This window comes from Rattus norvegicus, chromosome 1, assembly GCF_036323735.1.
Source record: "Rattus norvegicus strain BN/NHsdMcwi chromosome 1, GRCr8, whole genome shotgun sequence".
Taxonomy (NCBI): Eukaryota; Metazoa; Chordata; class Mammalia; order Rodentia; family Muridae; genus Rattus; species Rattus norvegicus.
The window spans coordinates 241,053,549-241,074,430 of NC_086019.1; the positions used below are offsets into that span (position 1 = coordinate 241,053,549).

General features: G+C 41.6%; 1 protein-coding gene across 2 annotated transcripts in view; it reads right to left on the bottom strand.

Moving 5' to 3' along the window:
- Positions 1-20,882, bottom strand: part of Ankrd22 (ankyrin repeat domain 22) — a 31,503-nt gene that overhangs the window by 1,314 nt on the left and 9,307 nt on the right. The window contains exons 2-5 of one of the 2 annotated variants that reach the window (NM_001191638.1): positions 17,114-17,305; positions 5,483-5,590; positions 4,487-4,564; positions 2,961-3,059 (exon numbers count right to left, since the gene is read on the bottom strand). In NM_001191638.1, coding sequence (NP_001178567.1) covers positions 2,961-3,059; positions 4,487-4,564; positions 5,483-5,590; positions 17,114-17,305 — 477 coding nt within the window. The remainder of the gene's footprint in view (positions 1-2,960; positions 3,060-4,486; positions 4,565-5,482; positions 5,591-17,113; positions 17,306-20,882) is intronic. The other variant, XM_039109292.2, reaches the window with a different exon arrangement.

A 20,882-nucleotide genomic window follows, 5' to 3' on the forward strand; every position in this document is an offset into this window, starting at 1 on the left:
AGTCTCCACCTGTGCCCAGAGCTAAGGCTGTCCCACAGCCCTCCAGACCCAAAACCTACCCAGAGAGAGCTGGTCTCCCAAGAGTGTTCTCACTCCTAAGCCCACAGCTGAGACCACACTTTCGCTCCACTAACTGTCCAAAGAGGAATCACCAGGAGCATACAGGGCACAGGAACCACGGAACAGCCTGGGACAGGATCTATTCAGTCTCCATCTGCACCCAGAGCTAAGTCTGTCCCACAGCCCTCCATACCCATAATCTGCCCAGAGAGAGCTGGTCTCCCAGAAGTACTCTCTCCTTAAGATCACAGGCCCCCAGGTCCACAGGACTGAAAAGCTCCAGTCAGAGACACCAAGACCAACTAACACCAAAGATAACCAGCTAGCAAGAGACAAGCACAGGAACCTAGGCAACAGAAACCAAGACTACTTGGCATCATCAGAACCCAGTTCTCACACTACAGCAAGTACTAGATATCCCAACACACCAGAAAAGCAAGATTTGGATTTAAAATCACACCTCATCATGATGATAGAGGAGTTTAAGAAGGGCATAAATAACTCCCTTACAGAAATACAGGACAACACAGGTAGACAAGTAGAATCCGTTAAAGAGGAAACACAAAAATCCCTTAAAGAATTATAGGAAAGCACAACCAAAAGGTAAAGGAATTGAACAAAACCATCCAGGACCTCAAAACAGAAATAGAAACAATAAAGAAATCACAAAGAGAGACAACCCTGGAGACAGAAAACCTAGGAAAGAGATCAGGAGACATAGATGCAAGCATCACCAACAGAATACAAGAGGTTGAAGAGAAAATCTTAGGGGCAGAAGATACGATAGAAAACATTGATACAATAGTCAATGAAAATGCAAAGAGCAAAATGTCCCTAACTCAAAACATCCAGGAAATCCTGGATAAAATGAGAAGACCAAACCTAAGAATAATAGGTATAGAAGAGAGTGAAGATTCCCAACTTAAAGAGCCAGTAAATATCTTCAGCAAAATTACAGTGGAAAACTTCCCAAACCATGGGAAAGAGATGCCCATGAACATACAAGAAGCCCACAGATCTCCAAACAGATTGGACCAGAAAAGAAATTCCTATTGTCACATAATAGTCAAAACAACAAATGCACAAAACAAAGAAAGAATATTAAAAACAGTAAGGGAAAAAGGGAAAGTAACATATAAAGGTAGACCTATCAGAATTATACCAGACTTCTCAACAGAGATTATGAAAGCCAGAAGATCCTGGACAGATGTTATACAGACCCTAAGAGAACCCAAATGCCAGCTCAGGCTATGAAACCCAGCAAAACTCTCAATTACCACAGATGGAGAAAACAAGCTATTTCATGACGAAAACAATAGAACAAAACATCAACCAACAGATTGGGAAAAGATCTTTACCAATCTTACGTCCGATAGAGGACTAATATCTAATATATACAAAGAACTCAAGAAGTTAGCAGAGATCAAAATAATCCATTTTAAAAATGGGGTACAGAGCTAAACAAAGAATTCTCAACTGAGGAATACCAAATAGGTGGCTGTGAAGCACCTAAAGAAATGTTCAACGTCCTTAGTTATCAGGGAAATGGAAGTCAAAACCACCCTGAGATTCCACCTCATATCAATCAGAATGGCTAAGATCAAAAACTCAGGTGACAGCAGATGCTGGTGAGGATGTGGAGAAACAGGAACACTCCTCCATTGTTGGTGGGATTGCAAGCTGGTACAAATACTATGGAAAACAGTCTGGCAGGTCCACAGAAAATTGGACATTCCACTACCTGAGGACCCAGCTATACCTCTCCTTGGCATATACCCAAAAGATGCTCCAACATATAACAAGGACACGTGCTACACTATGTTCATAGCAGCCTTATTTATAATAGCCAGAAGCTGGAAAGAACCCAGATGCCCTTCAACAGAGGAATGGATACAGAAAATGTGGTACATGTATACAGTGGAATACTACTCATGTATTAAAAACAATAACTACATGAAATTCTTAGGCAAATGGATAGAACTAGAAAATATCATCTTGAATGTGGTAACCCAGTCACAAAAGAACACACATAGTATGCACTCACTGATAAGTTGATATTAGCCCAAAAGCTCAGAAAAGCCAAGATACAATTCACAGACCATATTAAGCTCAAGAAGAAGGAAGACCAAAATGTAAATGCATCTGTCCTTCTTAGAAGGAGAAACAAAATACTCATGAGAACAAATATAGGAACAAAGAGGGGAGCAGGGACTGAAAGAAAGGTGAACCAGAGACTGCCCCACCTGGGGATCCATCTTGTATGCAGCCACCAAACCCAGTCACTATTGCTGATGCCAAGAAGTGCTTGCTGATAGGAGCCTTATATAGATGTCTCCTGAGAGACTCTGCCAGAGCCTTACTGGTACAGATGAGGATATTTGAGGCTAACCATTGGACTGAACAAGGGGACCCCAATGGAGGAGTTAGAGAAAGGACTGAAGGAGGTGAAGGGGTTTGCAACCCCATAGGAAGAACAACAATATCAACCAACCTGATGACTACCCCCAGAGCTCCCAGTGACTAAACCACCAACCAAAGAGTACACATGGAGGGGCCCATGGCTCCAGCCACATATGTAGCAGAGGATGGCATTGTCTGGTATCAATAGGAGGAGAAGCCCTTGGTCCTGTGAAGGCTCCATTCTCCAGTGTAGGGAATGCCAGAGTGTTGAGGTGGGAGTGGGTGAGTGGGGGCATCCTATCAAAGCAGGGGAAGGAGGGAAGGGAAATGGGAGAGAGAGGAAAGGGAATAGTATTTGAAATGTAAATACATAAAATATCCAATAAAAAATAAATAGAAGAAAGTAAAAAATTAAGAAGTTAAAGATAATTTAAATTTTTTAAAAAAGAAAAGGAAAGAAGAACTTGCTAGAGGGTGGACCAGAGATCCCCAGCTCTTACCTTGTTCTTTATCGTGGGGTCTGCACGGGCTGCCAGGAGCAGAGGGATGAGAGTCTGGTTTTTCATCTGGCAAGCGTAGTGCAGGGCAGTGTAGCCGTACTGAAACACAGAAGACCAGCCTTGTAACTCACCTTCCAGCTGTGCACAGACCTCAGCACCCAGGCCTGAGCAACCACTCACATCCCACTGTGGACAACCCACCAGAGCCAATCTGCAAGCCACTGATGGGCCGCTGTGTTTCTTGTACTGTGAATAAGTTCTTCTCTTCCTCACTATGTATGTGAAATACCCAGTAACTCATTCATATTTTCCCCTTTCTTCTTTTCCATTCTAAACCAAAATATGCAACTTTTAAAACGATATCAAACTCATCATCATTTAAGGCCTAATCAAATATAACATTAAATAATGTAATCAAGAAAAACAAGAAGAAGCTAGTCGTTCCACACAGAGCAATGGGAATGTATGCAGAATAATAAGGCATCAAAAATAGAAGTGCAATTCTTTTGAAATCCAATTTCAACTTGCCCCTTTTGCCAAAATATTAGAAACCTAAACTTTGCCAACAAGTATGAGAAAATTATAAAAAACTGAATAATAAAACTGCAGGCTACCAGGAAAGCATTAGCAGAAGAAGTAAATCTGGAGTGTAAGGTAAAGCCAAAACATAACCTTCCACTTCCTTATGGGGAGGAGGGAGGCGGTGATGATTCAATTACTATGGCTCCCACCACTACTGGGGATTTTCTCTGAACTTTGACCTTATCTACTTATTCTATTTATAAAAGAGACTGCGCTCTTCTCATAGGTAGAATCATGACTGTTATTAACATCCAGTGAGCATTAAGTACATTCTAATCACTCCTGAGGACTATGCAGGAACCTGTCCTATAAGGTTAGTACTAATTTCCAATTTACAGCCAGGCACTTGGGGCAGGAATGTAATCCTAGATACTCCGGGAGCTGAAGCTGAAGGGTCACAAGTCAGGGCCAGGCTGAGTACTTAACAGAATGTTGCTTCATTAAATTAAAATAAATAATGAATAACTAAATAATTAAATAATGGAGTATACTATTTACTAGCATATATTATGCTTTGAGTTCAATCTTTAGCACAATTAGTTTTAATCTCCTATTTGATGGGTGAGAGCACCGAGTCAGATAGGTTTATAATGTTTCAAGCTCACCTAACTAGAAAGTAACGAGATTAATTGTACACACAGGCATTCTAGCTAATTCCAGCTGCCAAACCACTAAGGATAGTATTTTGACATCACTGTCCTTAATTTATCACTACAGGCAAGTGCAAATTCTTCTGACTTTTTTTTGTACAATCAACCGAATACTTTATGCTCACAGGTTTAGTAAAAGAATACCCATAATGCCAAAGTTACTACCTGATGGCAGTAAGGAAAAAGGAGAGGGAAATTATACACAAACATGTAGAAAGACAAAGCATTCATCTTCATCACCAAGTGCACTACCCAGGTATAACATGTAAATATTATTTCAGAATACAGACATACGCAGTCGGTAGCGTTAACTTCCACACCAGCATTGAGGAGCATCCGCACGAGAGCCTCATTCTGCTTTGTCTTTGATACCTGTTACAGACAACAAGTACGAGGAATTATTTCGCAAACATCGTGAGCATCTTGTTTGGGACTGCTCCAGTCACATGGTGGAATTCATACCGGAGCTTGCATAAATGGGAATAACTACTGTCAACCATTTGGTAGCTACAGGGAAGAGATAGCTCAGCTGGTTACCGTAGGGAAGGGACGCACTGTTTCAGTCATCTCTCAAAGGTAGAACTGGCCACAGTCGGGCCCAGATGGGGAAAAAGTGAAAAGAAAATCAGTATAAAACAGTCACCCTATCTAAAGAAAACAAAAACAAAACAAAACAAAAACAAAAACAACAACAAAAACATACAAAATAACCAAGCTCGACCTTCAACTTAGCAGAATTCCTGCACTATTTAACTACTTATTTATTCAAGAAAATTATCCAACCAAAGTCCATCGCAATAGAGATTAAGTTTCATAGGTCAGAACCTCCCAAAATAGCGTCTGTGTCTGTCAGCCTCTAGGGGGAAGGGAGTTAGGGTTTTCAGTCCAACTCACTGGTGGGGTGCATCTTTAAAATTCAGAAACGTAAGAGAGTTGTGGCACAAGACAAAACCCCAGCCAGTGATTCTGAGACTCATATGCTGCAGGCAATGGAGGTGAACTTCAGTTTCCAGTGTGAGGAGAAGATGATCAACACTGAGTATCTACTCTAGGATGTGCCATGCCCAAGCCATGGCAACTGATAGGCTGGATTAAGTAAACGCATTTCTACCCAAAACATTTTCCTTTATGCCAGGGTTGTTGAAATAGGACTCCACTGTAAGTCAAGAAACAACTGCACTAAACAAGGTCTATTTTCTTTCCGTTTCTTCACATCACACGGTTGGGAGTATTTGAGTAATTCCACAGCTCTGCTACACATCTGGCCTTTGCCCTAACAACGGTACTCACCATGAGGAAATATCCAATTAACAAGACAGGCATTAAAAGGATAATGAGCAGATAATCAAAGAAGGTAAACCTCTTCTTCACAGCATAGTGTAAGCAGGTTCTCTCCTTCTGCAATTAAGGAAAGGATTTGTTAACCCAGACAATATTGCTGATGCCAAGAAGTACATGCTGACAGGAGCCTGATATAGCTGTCTCCTGAGAGGCTCTCTCAGAGCATGACAAATACAGAGGCAGATGCTCGTAGCCAACCATTGAAATGAGAACGGGGTTCCCAATGGAGGAGTTAGAGAAAGAATTGAAGGAGCTGAAGGGGTTTGCAACCTCATAAGAACAACAATACCAACCAACGAGAGCTCCCAAGGACTAAACCACCATCCAAAGAACACACATGTACAGACCCATGGCTCCAGCTGCATACATAGCAGAGGATGGCCTTGTTGGGCACCAATGGTCCTGCCAAGGCTCGATCTTCCAGTATAAGGGAATGGCAGTTCTGGGAGGAGGGAAGAGGTGGGTGAATGGGTGGGGGAACACCTCATAGAAAAGGGGGAGGGGGAAGGGTGAGGGGGTCCATACAGGGGAAATGAATGGTTATGAAAGGGGATAATTTTTGAAATGTAAATTTAAAATATCCAATTAAAAAAAGAAAAGGATTTGTTAGTTCAAATTCCATAGTTTTTAGAATATCACGCCCAAAGGTTTAGCTCATGCATTTATTTTCAATTCTAAGGAACTCACTACCAAGCAGTACTGAGTAGATTATGACTTAATGCCATGTTCTCTCAGGCCTCTTCCATAAACATATATAGAATGTTTAAATGTAGAACTATACCGCATATTCAAAACCATACACTGCATATCCATAGTCAGCCTAGGTACCTCCTTTTAAGATGCTCCTCTGTTTACTTAACTCAGGGTTTTGTTTATCAGGATGTTGACTTTTCAGACTGTGAAGGAAACACTGGAAAGGCCCAGATATACACAACAGCGTAGATGCACATACAAACCGTCACTAGGTGGCTGCCTATGCTTTAGTTTTTGAGATTAAAAATAGCATAATAGAATGAGATATAAACATAGGAATAAAGTTAGTATAAGAAGGCACATAGACATCGACTGTCTTGATGATCAGTGATGGAAATTCAGTTGCCTTGTGTTTTGTTTTAATGACTTGGCAGTTCTCTCACATTTCCTAGCACACAAACTTAATTCCTTAAATATGTCAGCATTCATTGGTGATAATGTGCGCCGTGAGGAGGGTGCACCATCAGGTCCTAATACTTGGAGGAGGCCAGAAGCATAACAAATAAGTATGAGGCCTACAGGCTGCTGTATTAACTGGAATACCAGTCAAGTTAGTAGGGAAAGAAAGAAGAGAGGAGAGTGAGCCCTGAGCGGAAGCACTGCTCTCCAGGTACCTGTCTTCTCTGTAAAAATGTTGGGAAACAGTTACGAGTGCAATGGTAGACTTTAAAACTACATTATCGCTTCTCGGCCTTTTGGCTAAGATCATGTGTAACATTACATTACTGGGGTTCAGAGCTAAACAAAGAATTCACAGCTGAGGAATGCCGAATGGCTGAGAAACACCTAAAGAAATGTTCAACATCTTTAGTCATAAGGGAAATGCAAATCAAAACAACCCTGAGATTTCACCTCACACCAGTAAGAATGGCTAAGATCAAAAACACAGGTGACAACAAATGTTGGCGAGGATGATGAGAAAGAGGAACATTCCTCCATTGTGGGTGGGATTGCAGACTGGTACAACCATTCTGGAAATCAGTCTGGAGATTCCTCAGAAAATTGGACATTGAACTACCTGAGGACCCAGCTATACCTCTCTTGGGCATATACCCAAAAGATGCCCCAACATATAACAAAAACGCATGCTCCATTATGTTCATAGCAGCCTTATTTATAATAGCCAGAAGCTGGAAAGAACCCAGATGCCCTTCAACAGAGGAATGGATACAGAAAATGTGGTGCATCTACACAATGGAATATTACTCAGCTATCAAAAACAATGACTTTATGAAATTCATAGGCAAATGGATGGAACTGGAAAATATCATCCTGAGTGAGGTAAACCAATCACAGAAAAACACACATGGTATGCACTCATTGATAAGTGGCTATTAGCCCAAATGCTTGAATTACGCTAGATGCACAGAACACATGAAACTCAAGAAGGATGACCACAATGCAAATGCTTCACTCCTTCTTTAAAAGGGGAACAAGATCGCTTCTCGGCCTTTTGGCTAAGATCAAGTGTAAAAGGGGAACAAGAATACCCTTGGGAGGGAATAGGGAAGCAAAGTTTAGAACAGAGGCAGAAGGAACACCTATTCAGAGCCTGCCTCATATGTGGCCCATACATATACAGCCACCCAATTAGATAAGATGGATGAAGCAAAGAAGTGCAGGCCGACAGGAACTGGATGTAGATCTCTCCTGAGAGTCACAACCAGAATATAGCAAATACATAGGTATTTGCAGCTGCAAACCACTGAACTGCGAACGGGACCCCCGTTGAAGGAATCAGAGAAAGGACTGAAAGAGCTTGAAGGTGCTTGAGACCCCATATGAACAACAATGCCAACCAACCAGAGCTTCCAGGACTAAGCCACTACCCAAAGACTATACATGGACTGACCCTGGGCTCCAACCTCATAGGTAGCAATGAATAGCCTAGTAAGAGCACCAGTGGAAGGGGAAGCCCTTGGTCCTGCAAAGACTGAACCCCCAGTGAACGTAATTGTTGGGGGGGAGGGTAGAAATGGGGGGAGGGTGGGGAGAGGAACACCCATATAGAAAGGGAGTGGGAGAGGTTAGAGGGATGTTGGCCCAGAAACCGGGAAGGGGAATAACAATCGAAATGTAAATAAGAAATACTCAAGTTAATAAAGATGGGGGGGAAAAAGAAAAAAATTATATTACTGAGCAGCCCAGACTTTATCAATAACATTATACTCTATTGGCTTTGTTGTATTAAATAACCATAAGTAGAATTTGACTATTTAGACTTTTCAGTATTTTTTTTGTTAACTTGAGTAGACTTTTCAGTATTTTAATGTTGTATATTCAAAACTGTGTGTGGCTTTCATCAGTTTACACATGCAGGTTTAGAATATTTACATCTCCCACTGCATCAAAATCTTTATGAATGGGTTCTTACTGACTGTTTGTTTTCATTGAATGATACTCTTCTAACTTTAGGCACATCTACCAGGTGGACTCTACAAGACCTTAAACCTTAACTTCTAAAACTAATATGATTTAAATACCCTTATTCACAAAGCCTTGTCAACAATTCTAAAGTTGTACTTTGCATACGTTTCTATAAATTGTCTACCTGACATAGACAATATGAACATGTTTGACACATGCTTCCAAATTATGCTACAGTGAGGTGATAATTTAAACTTCCTTCCCGTTTGACTTTTCTTGTTAATTCTAGCCAAGTATAAGACAAAAACATTATGGTATGCTGTGTCTTAATTTTATTTCAACTAGCTTCCCATTGGGCCAATGTTTTGATACATATTTCTGAGTTAATAGTAGGGCTTGTCATACAATTGTTATCAAGTAATTCTTAAATATATTTTTAAAATATAAAAAAACTGTCTCCCATTATTAATGTACAACTAATAACAGCAGAAAGTAAACTTAAGAATCAAACCATCTTTAAAAATATATAGAAAGCCAATATGTAACCCCACAATCCCTCTGCTATGCCCATTGCCAGTCTACAGTACATAAATAAGGTCCTTTCCATGATTATTTTCCCATTAGAGCATCCTACTAGGATGGTTGAGGTTCATCTCTGCAAAGCAAAGCCCAAGAGCGGTCAAACACCTATAACATGCTCCAGAACTCAGGCCTCTGATTTCTGACAGAGCTGCTCACCATACCTTCCTCCTCAGTTGTGACTCACGAAGGTCCTGTCAGTGTCTCTGTTAGATTCAACTCAAGTATGACTTGCATATGAACTCATCCATGCTCAACACAGCTCAGTGGCAGAATTAGCCAGCCTGTGCAAAGCTCTAGGTTTGATTCTGAAGTACTGGGGTCAATGGAAGACACCAAAGCAGACATTAAGAACAAGCAAGAAAATCTAGAAGTGATTTTTAAAAATACGATTCATTTTTACTTTATGTGTATGAGTGTTTTGTCTGCATGCAGACAAGTACACTGCTTGCATGTTGAATGCCCAGGGAGGCCAGAAGAGGGTGCCAGATTCCCATGGAGTTAAGGATGTCTGAGTCACCATAGAACTAACTGAACCTTGGACCTCTGGCAGATCTCTCCAGCCCTGATTAAACTTTCCATAATACATTGTTGCTCATAGTTTTCTGGTCTTTAACTGACCTTAAAAAGACAATTGAGTCCCTACTCACTGTTTTTCTCCTTGAAAGCACCTGAGTGGATACACAACATTTGTAGCAACTGCAAAAGTTGTTTGGGGGTATTTACTGGGTACAGTTTAAATGTTGCTTCAACTACAATGTAGATGTTAGAAGGTCAGAAAGAGTGCCACAGAAATGTTTAGAAAGACATTCATGCTGGTGTCTCTTGGTTCTGAAGCCTCCAAGACAAATGCTAGTGCCTCCTTAAACACATCCTTTGTGTGTCTGTGTGCCTCTGGCTCACCAACTTCTTTGTCCCCAGCGGGTTTCTTAATAACATCCTCAGGCTCACCAAGCACACTATAGGGTGTCTATAGGTAACTACAGAGACCAAGAGATTACAATAGGAAGTCTCAGTATCTGAACACTGCAAGATGCTGGATGGCACTCCAGAGTGCTCCACCAGAGTCTCTTGGGAATGCACCAGGGAACTCTGGATAACAGCTATCAAAACAAGTGAATGGGGGCTAAAAATCTGTTTCAATAGAAAAGTTAAATAAAAACATAAGCAGAATAGGAGTCCAGAGTCCACCCCACAGAGAGAGATTGGCATAATTCTTTCATAAAAACAAGAAACAATAAAACAGAGCGCTGCTGGACCAGAGCCATGGCAAAAGACAGAGATGTGCAGAAAATCTATACTGTACTTTCAGTTATAGACATGTTAAAGCTCAGGGAAAAGGAAAGGGATGAGGAACAGTCAGAGGAGAGACCAGGATGGGGGCATAAGGACTGGACTGTAAAAAAAGATTTAATAGTAATAATAATAATAATATTATTATTATTATTATTATAAATGAATAAAGGTGGACAAAAAGGAAAGAGACAAAAGTTGGATGCATCAGCAAAAGTGAGGGGTGGGGTGTAGGAGAAGCATCTCTGCTAAGCACCCAGCAAGAGCAAGAGGCTATCTTAGAAATACTCTTGTGCACATGTCAGCCTGGCAGCCACAGACTCTCCGTAAACTCTACTCTAAGGAAACGCAAGTGTCGCAGAGCTTTGCACTGATACCTGGCCAGCAGAACTGGACCTTCTAGTCTGCCATAAAGAAAGAGCATCGAATGGTGCAGCATTCATCAAGGTAGGATTAGAGCCAAAGTCTGAGGGAAACAGAGACAGGCCTTCCAAGAGCACATGAGGTATTAGGAAGGATGTGGGTGGGGGCATGGAAAAGCACTCACAATGGCACCCAGGAAGGACCTTCCACTTATGGTCCCAGCTCCCTCAAAGTCACATTTAGGGGCATGACTGGATCCAAAAGCTCAATAAGAAAGCATAAGAATCCAGGGTGGAACAACAAGCAAGCACATGACCGCACTCGGAACCCATTCCCTCCCCCTCGCCTTCTCCCTCTCCCTTCCCCTCCCCCTCCTCTCCCCCCTCAACCTCATACACACACACTTTTTCATGTCCAATGTCAATTTAGCCAATCAGATAACTAGACCTGTTCTGTTCTGTTTTCATTCCCTCTCGACCTTTCCTACCCCCTCCTCCCCTCCTCTTCCTCCTCCCTCTCTTCCCCTCTACCTTCTTTCTTCTCCTCCTCCCCTCCTTCTCCTCCTCTTTTTCTTTCTTCTGGCTTTTAATTTTGAAAATCAATTCTCTCTTTTCTTCTGCTTTATTTCCCTTCTGATTGGTTTCACCAAAGAGCACAGTCTGGCCCAATGGGGACTCTCTGCCTCAGCCTTCTGAGAGCTGTTCTTAGTCTAAGCTTTCTAAGGGGATCCCTTTGCCTCTTTCTTTCCTTCCTATCATTACCCACAGCGTCCTCATCCACCCACACCTTGTCTCTATTATTGTACCTTTCTGTTTAGTGTAACGCCTCTCTTCCCCATCCTCCTAATATCAATCACTAGGCCTACTGTTTTGTTTTATTTTCTTCCTCTTTACACCCACATTGAGAAGCATCTTGGTGCACATAATATTGTCCATGTTCCTTTATTTCCTGAAATTATTAGAGCCCAAGAAGTAAGCATTTTTAACTATTACTGTATTCCAATAATGGGCCGACTATGGATTCTCAGTCTTTTGGCTAAGCATAACACTGGGCCTAGTGAAGTGGCCCTTGTTTGTAGACAATATCATACACACAGAGTAGACTAAGGACTGACTCTGGTGCCTGAAACTTAGGGCTAGAGGCATAGTCTACCCTAGAAAAATGGCAACTCAGCCTATGACAATGTACCTCTTGAACATTGCAAGCACTTTCAGTAAAAAGGGTAAAGATGAATATTTTAAAAATCTACGAAGCAACCTCACTTAGTCTGCAAAAGTCTCAATTCAAAAACACAAGAAACATGGAGAACCCAAGCGAGGTATCTTTCAAAAACTTCTAATCCCACAATAACAGTTTCTATGGGGATGAAGTAGATGAAATCTCAGACAAAGGGAGAAGTGACTCAGTGAAGTTGTCGTCCAACCGCCACACATGATCCCTGACACATAGGGCCCTACACACACAAATTACACAATACACACAAATGACATTATTATTATTAGTATTATTATTATTAGTATTAGTATTATTATTATCATTTTAATGAATGAAATAAAAGAATAATAGAAAGAACTGATAAAAGAAGAAATATATACGGATAATCCCAGCAAAAGAATTGAGAGACCTCTGTCGTGCTTTGCATGGTCCCAAGGGTTCACCCAGTTGGGGTGGTGAGGGAATGAAGGATGGACAGACACACATACAGAAGAACTGGTTTGATTTTGGCTCTCAAATGAAGATGCTGTAGCACCCCAAAAGGCAATGCATTTACTATATACAGTTGAGCATGGAAGAGGGGTTATTGCACACAGCTGAACAAGAAGGAAGCAGGATTAGTAAATCTTGGTAGGAGTCGTCTCTGTAGAGGAGCAGTGTTCTGTCTGTAAACATAGTGGACATTTTCTGCACACGTTGTCAGTATTCACTGTTGTACTTGAGGAAGGCTTTAACCTCCTTCCAAGCCTCATTTGGGTAAGCTTTGCCTTTTCTATTGGACTGAGGCTTTATATCTGTGGCATGGCCATCCCCAGATGAGCAATACACATTCACCCTCTCCCTGTAGGTCTGAATAATAAAATCTTTAAAACACCAGAAAGGGAAGTTAAAAAAGACGCTAAGAGATGGAAAGACCCCTCATGGTCATGGAGTAGAAGAAATATTATTGTAATTATTATTATATGACCAAAAGTGATTTACAGATTTGATGGAATCCCAATCAAAATTTTCAACTTTGTCATTGTTCACAGAAATCGAAAACAAATCATAAAGTGTGGAATAGAAGCACAAAAGCTTAGGCAGCCAGTGCAATCCTGAGCAAAAGAAAAAGACAACTGCTGTATGCATCACTGAACTTGATTTCAAGTTATCCTACAGAGCCATGGCAACAAAAGCAGCATACGTGGTACTGCTACAAAATCCAACATGTAGGTCAGTGGAATAGAAAACACAACCCAGATACAAATCCCACAACTACAGATGCCTGGTTATTGTCAAACATGCCAAAAATATACATTGGAACAAATACAGCCTCTTCAACAAATGCTTCTGGTAAATATGGTCGTCCACACGTAGAAGAACAAAACCACATCCCTATCTTTCACATTATACAAAAATAAAGTCTAAAGAGGACAAAAACCTTAATGCAACAGCCTCCATGTAGTGATACTCTGAAACTGTAGTGGGAAGTGTGTAGGGGAAACACTTCAAGATGTAGGCACGGACAAGGAGTTTCTGAATGGGTGGGATTAAGATTGTTCAGGGACTAATGACAACTGACAAGTGGGACCACCAGAAATAGAAAGGCAGATGACATAGTTGATCAAGTGGAGATGCAGCCTGCAAAATGAAATGGAGTCGCATTTTTCTAACTCCACAACTGAAAGAAGATTGAATCTAGAATTCAGAAAGAGTTAACCAAGCTAAGCAACCAGAAATCAAAGCACTCAATCAACAAAGACAGACTGCTCTCAAAAGAGAAGTGATAAATGTTCCACAAACGACAAAAAGTACTATGTCACTGCCATAAGAGAAATGCAGATTAAAATTTTGTTAATGCTCTATCCCTGTCAGAACAGCAGTCACTAAAGACAAATGCGTTTGGGGTGTATTCCTCACACCTCCTTACACTCTCCTCTCTCTCCTCTCATTAGTCCTGACACAGCCTCCCCTCATTCTGTTTGCTTGCTTCCTTTGGTTTGTTTTTGTTTGTTTGTTTATCTATTTATCTTATCTGCTCATTTGGCAAACATCAGATAATAGACGTAACAGCAAACATAGGCAGCAAGGATATGAACAAAAGGGAGCCGAGCACAGAGCTTGTGGGAATGTAGCTAGTCCAGCTATGGTGTGAGGTCGGTGCTGATGCACCTCAAAACACTGAAAGCAGATCTACCACATGGTTCAGCAATGCCACTTCTGGGGATTTACCTAAGAGCTCCAAGTCACATCACAGGTACGATGCTTGCACAACTGGCACAGCCACATCCACTAGAAATGGCGAGAGTCGTGAAGCGAGTGAGCACAGGTGCTTGACACCGCCGAAGCAAAGCAGAGCGGATTGCTGCGACCACTGTCCTTCTATCTCTCACTTTTGGATTTTGGTCTCTGCGTGTTACATTCCTGGGGACTTTCTACATTATGACTCATTTTATGTCTTTTCTGAGGAAAAAATATGTCAGAATCTCTTAGGAACATCCTAAAATTAACTTTATCTGGCCATTATTTGTACGTCGTCCTTATGCCCTGGAGATATTAAGCACAGATAGACACAAAGCTAGATGGGGCCATTACTCCAGGAATCTTCTTGGGGTTTCTGCCCCTGAGCAAACTCAAATAGTATAATTGATACAAGGCAAACTGAGACAATTGACAAACTGACTGGCCAGGAGAATACTTTACAGAATCAAGGTCTCTTTTAATTATAGGCTTAAAGGTCTCTAAAAATGTAGTTTAAAGACAAGGGGTCATACCAGGTACACTCCTGAAGGAATTAAAACTCAATAAACAAGACTGATTGACTAAAATAAACTGCTCCTACTTTATAGCATAGATGATGAAACACACAGAAATAGAAGTTTAGGTATTAGTATTTGCTACTTATAAAAACACTGGCCCAGATACTTTCTGTTTGTCTGAAGTGCTTTCAAACAGCAAACACTACTAGCCTAAAAGCAGGCTGTCATACATTAGATGTATTTACTTTGGAGGAGACATTGTTTAGATTCTTTAAATTGTGGTTATAGGGCTAAGAAACCTGCTCTGTTTATATTTTCTAATTGTGACTGAACTTGTAACCCCGGACATGTAATGAAAAGTCAAGCATACATTCTGTACCACTTGGGTAATTCTGTCTTTGTTCTGTGAAACTTGTGTAAATAAAGAAGCACCTGGTTGCTAGTCAGGCAGAGCAGCAGATATGGCCGGACTGCTAGCAAGTCAGCTGCAAGATTCCCCTGACCATCCCACCTGGCTCACTCCCTCCCCTCGCCAACTCTGACTCCAGGAAGGCCCCTGGCACACAGCCGTGTTTACTGTAGCACACTGCACCAAGCCTAGGTCATAAAACCAAATGAAATGCTCATCACCAGAGGAATGGATGAACCGAGTGTTCATCCATTCATACATGCATGATGGACTGTTTTAGACACAAGGAAAATGAGGTCACATCATTCATAGGAAAATGGGTGCAACTGGAGAGATTCAGGTGAAGTAAACTGTCAGTCACAGAGAAATATCTCATTTTTCTCCTTTGTGGGTCATTTTTTATAAAGATACATACAGTCATGTATAAATATTTGAGTTGGAATTAGAATTAAAACAGTCTTGGGGAACAAAGGAGACTAATATGAGAGGAGAAACTGGAGAAGGTAAGGAGGTACATGGAGAATACAAGGAGAAGGAAAGGAGGTATAATGGGTATACAAGAAGATGGTAAGAAGGTATATGAGGTATATAAGGAGAAGGTAAGGAGGTATGTGGGATATATAAGGAGAAGGTAAGGAGGTAGATGGGATATATAAGGGGAAGGTAAGGAGGTATATGGGGTATACAAGGAGAATGTAAGGAGATATATGGGGTATACAAGGAGAAGATAAGGAGATATATGAGTATATGTGGAGAAGGTAAGGAGGTATATGGGGTATACAAGGAGAAGGTAAGGAATATATGGGTATATGAGGAGAAGGTAAGGAGGTATATGGGGTATACAAGGAGAAGGTAGGAGGTAAATGGAATATGCGAGAAGGTAAACAGGTATATGGGGTGTACAAGGAGAATGTAAGTAGATATATGAGGCATACAAGGAGAAGGTAAGGAGGTATATGGGTATATGTGGAGAAGGTTAGAAGGTATATGGGATATACAAGGAGAAGGTAAGAAGGTAAGGGGGAATATGTTAAAAGTATACAACAGACTTGGGTGAAAATGCTCTCAAGTAACACAGCAGCAAGTACATGAACGCACATCAATGGAAAATAAATTATAAAAAATGCAACCCTATATCAAAGCAACAGTATTAAAATGTAAATGGTGGCAAGCACTGTGTTTTCTTTCCCCCATTATTTCTGTAATACTAAAGAGAGAAAAAAGACAGGTTGGAGAAAGCAGAACAGAAAAAGGCAAAGCTGCCTACAGCCAACAGCGTGGACTGTCCTCTTCTTCAGAAGCACAATGATATCATCACCAAACATCCATACTGGTTGAAATGTTAATTTTATGCTTTTAGTCTAGCAAAATGCCATTGCATTATATAAAGTAAAACAGGCAAAAAAGAATTGTCTATGTTAGATGCTGTAAGAAGGAAAAGCAACATCAGTTCCGGGAATTTGAGGAGAAACTTCACAGTTACACTTGCTCCTTCTGTTTGGGGTATACCCGGGGTACCATACCTCCTTACACTCTCCTGTCTCTCATCTCCATTAGTCCTGTAACAACCTCCCCTTGCTCTGTTTGGTTGGTTACTTTGCTTTGTTTGTTTGTTTATTTGTTCATTAGTTCATTTGTTTGTTTAACTTAATTTCTTTGTTCTTTTGGCAAACGTAAGATTATAAGAGAAATTACATAGCTCACTAGAGTTGCACATTCTATTTTTTAACATTATACATGTTGTAAATGTATCTATGTGGATAAAATTTTTGGCTAAAGACCTACTCCAAGTTGGGCCTATAGAAATTGTTCCAATTGAAACAATGGCATTTGCATTAGACCATCATCCCACAACAAACTCACCAAGTTTTTGAGGTTGACATCAGCATTTCTCCTTAAAAGGAAGGAGACAATTCTCAGGTGCCCCCGCCTGCAGGCACAGATGAGGGGAGTATCGCCATTGAAGCCATCTTGAATATCCACATAATGGTTGCTTTCTTTCACCCACCGCCACACTTGCCCCAAGTCGTTCTGGTAGGCTGCCTGGCAGATGGGCTGAGTCAAGAAAAGCAGAACAGTTCTTGAAACACAGGCATGAACCACCAAGAAGAAAACATTACCCTAAGTCTACCATCCATCCATGACGTTCTGCTTACATTTTCCAAAATCCATTGCAACAGGAAATAGGCAAAAGGTTGTGTGGATGAATGAGTAAAAAAATGGATGAAGAACTATGAATCCCATCCACTGTGAAAAATGTACATCATGGCAGCAAACTGAGAAGAGATTATCAGAAGGAGTAAAATCTGGGTAGAGTAAAATCGTGCATTAGGGAAGGAAAGATGTTAGGACAGCCATGGGTAATCAAAAACCCATGTGACTTCCTCTGCAGGGGGTTAAGGCACTTGCCACCAAACCTGATACCATGAGTTCTAACCTAGGAACCCACAAGGAAGAAGTAGAGGACCAACTTCTGTAAGTTGTCCACTGACCTCCACACCTGCACTATAGCACAGGCACACATACCACACACTCACATGCACATACAAACACACTTACACACACACACTCACATGCACATACACACACACTCACATGCACACACACTCACACACACTCACATGCACATAGACACACACTCACATGCACACACACTCACTCACACACACACTCACATGCACATACACACACACTTACACACACACTCACATGCACATACACACACACTCACATGCACATACACACACTTACACACACACTCACATGCACATACACACACTTACACACACACTCACACACACTCACATGCACATACACACACACTTACACACACACTCACATGCACATACACACACACTCACATGCACATACACACACTTACACACACACTCACATGCACCTACACACAGTTACACACACACTCACATGCACACACACTCACATGCACACACACTCACATGCACACTCACACACACAGACACTCTCACATGCACATACACACACTCACACACACACTCACATACACACACACTTGCACACACTCACACATGCACACACACTCACATGCACACACACTCACATGCACACACACTCACACATGCACACACACATGCACAGACACACACTTACACACACACACACACACACATGCACACACACTTACTTCACATGCATGCATGCACACACAAATATAAAAAACACAGATTACTACAGTGCCCCTCCAGGGGACTTCTAGGCCTTGGTTTCATCTGGGGCTGTATCTTGACTCCCTCTCTTTGCTTTTGTTTGCTGGTGTCAAATTCCTTGAACTTAGTTGTCCGTTGGTCTTTCAGGCTCTGTAGCCTACAAGTTGCCTTGTGGGACTTTCAGCGTCTAATGGTGTAGATGAATCTAATTAAAAAAAAATCACCTTTACAGCTGCACTCTCTCTGCTCTGTGCGTCTACAGAACTGGGACTGTTGAAGAGACTGGGCACGGGTCATCTCAAAGCGGCATTGAGGGACTCTGGGAAGCTGACCATGCTCAAGCATGGTTCTGGCAGGCCCCGTCCTTCTCCCCAAACCCTCTGCCCTGCTAAACCCATTGGATTACATTCCTAAAGCTGGTCCCCAAGGTCTATTTGGCCACTTCCTCCTCCTGAGCTCCAGCTATCAAAGTATGGAAGTCCATCAATCAAAACTCCCTTAGGCTCACCTAATTAGCATGCCCAGTTAAAACTAAACACCCCATCCTAACATGGGGTTTCCCCCTTTACCTGTAAAAACTGTCATTTGCCCATGTACCACATCTGTCTTCTCTCTATCCAGAGGCAATCCTTTGACCCCCAGGGACAAATACCTGTTTTCCACCTCCCTTGTTCCCTTCCCCTTTTCTCTCATCCTCTATCTCCTGGCTCTAGCCCTTATTCCCTGACCTTTTTCTCTCCGAATCTAATAAATCTGCTCTGTGTTTAAAACTCGGTCTTGGTGTCTCCTGAGATGATACTTTTCCTTTCATATATTCTTTTGTTAAATTTTTAAACCATTTTACAATTCACCTTCTTATTCTCTTTAAATTACTATAGATTTCATAATGCTGGACCATAGTCCCTATAACACCAGATAATTATCAGTTAGTGTCAGTTGTTACCAGTTTTCCACAGTCCTCACAACTCCCCATTACACCCAGTCCATTTCAACCCTCCAAATCGCATGCCTGGCTCCTACTTTCAAGATCAAAATTCCTCTTCTTGGATTCTTTAAAAATTTTTTACTGAATAAAACTAAAAATAGGAAGACCAAGAGACACTTCTCTTGAGAGTCACTAGGGACTTTCTCAGTAGACAAGGGGAATATTACTTAAATATGGCCTGATCTCACCTTTAGTCTCGCCTAGGCTTCCTTTGACCGGAACACAGAGTTTCTGTTTTAGAAAAGTAAAGTGCTGAAAGCTGAGGGCAGCTCGGTGTTAGTGCTAATGCAGAAAGCATGCAAGGCACTGGGTTCATTTCCTACCATAGGTATATAAAACACACACATGCACATACACACATGCACACACGCACACGCACACACACACACACACACACACGCATGCATATATGCACACAAGCCCGCAGGCACGCACATATGTACATGAATGTACATGGATGCGCAGAAATAAAGAAGTAAATAAACAAATAGTAGTGTCCTCACTTTGATGGTCTGAATGAGAATGGCCCCCATAGATTCATACATTTGCCCGCTTAGTCACCAGTTGGTGAACTGTTTGAAAGGATTAGGATGTGTAGCCCTTCTGAGGAGGTGTTATGGGAATCTGACAAGCAGCCCTAACTCAATGGCCCTGTGCTTATCCGCTGCTCCATCTCGGTCTATTAGTGACACTGCCTTCAGAGTACCAAGCCATATATAACAGTTTACTCATGACAGAGATCACCTGTGACTGCTAAAAGACCTTAATATGGCTTCCCTTAAAGGCCGTTGACCTTGGCACGGGAGTGCCTATGAGATGCCAGTGGCTTCAGGTGAAATAAAAACATATGGTGTATCCCTCCCTTTCCAGGTCTTGGGAGGCAGAGGCAGGCAGATCTCTGAGTTCCAGGCTAACCTGGTCTGCAGAGTGAGTTCCAAAACTACTGAGGATAAGCAGAGAAACCCCATCTTGAAAAACCAAGAGGGTGAGGAGGAGGAAGAGAAGGAGGAAGGGAAGAAGGTGGAGGAGGAGAAAAAGAATAAAATGAGACAGTCGTGTTCCTGCCATGAGGTATTTAGCTGTTTGCTTTCAGCTTGTGTAAACTTGCTATTTAACCACTTGCTTATTGCTGTGAGACGGGAATATAGTCTTCAATTACCTTATAAGCTCTATAAATCCCTCAGCTAGCCTCTTTTGGCACAGCATGCTTTTTGATTCTAAGGGTGCTGCCCTGCTAGCAATAAGAATAAATTCCTTTGCTCTAAGTTTGAACTGAATCTGTCTTTGGTCTTTCCCAGTGGATTTGAACACAACAGTGTGGCCTTGTTGGAAGAGGTATGTCACTGGCAGTGGGCTTTGCAAGACTTTCTCTCTTGCTTCTTGCCTACATGACATGATGTGGCTAGCTCTCAGCTACTGTTCCAGAGCCATGCACACTGCCATGCTCCTGCCATGATGATAA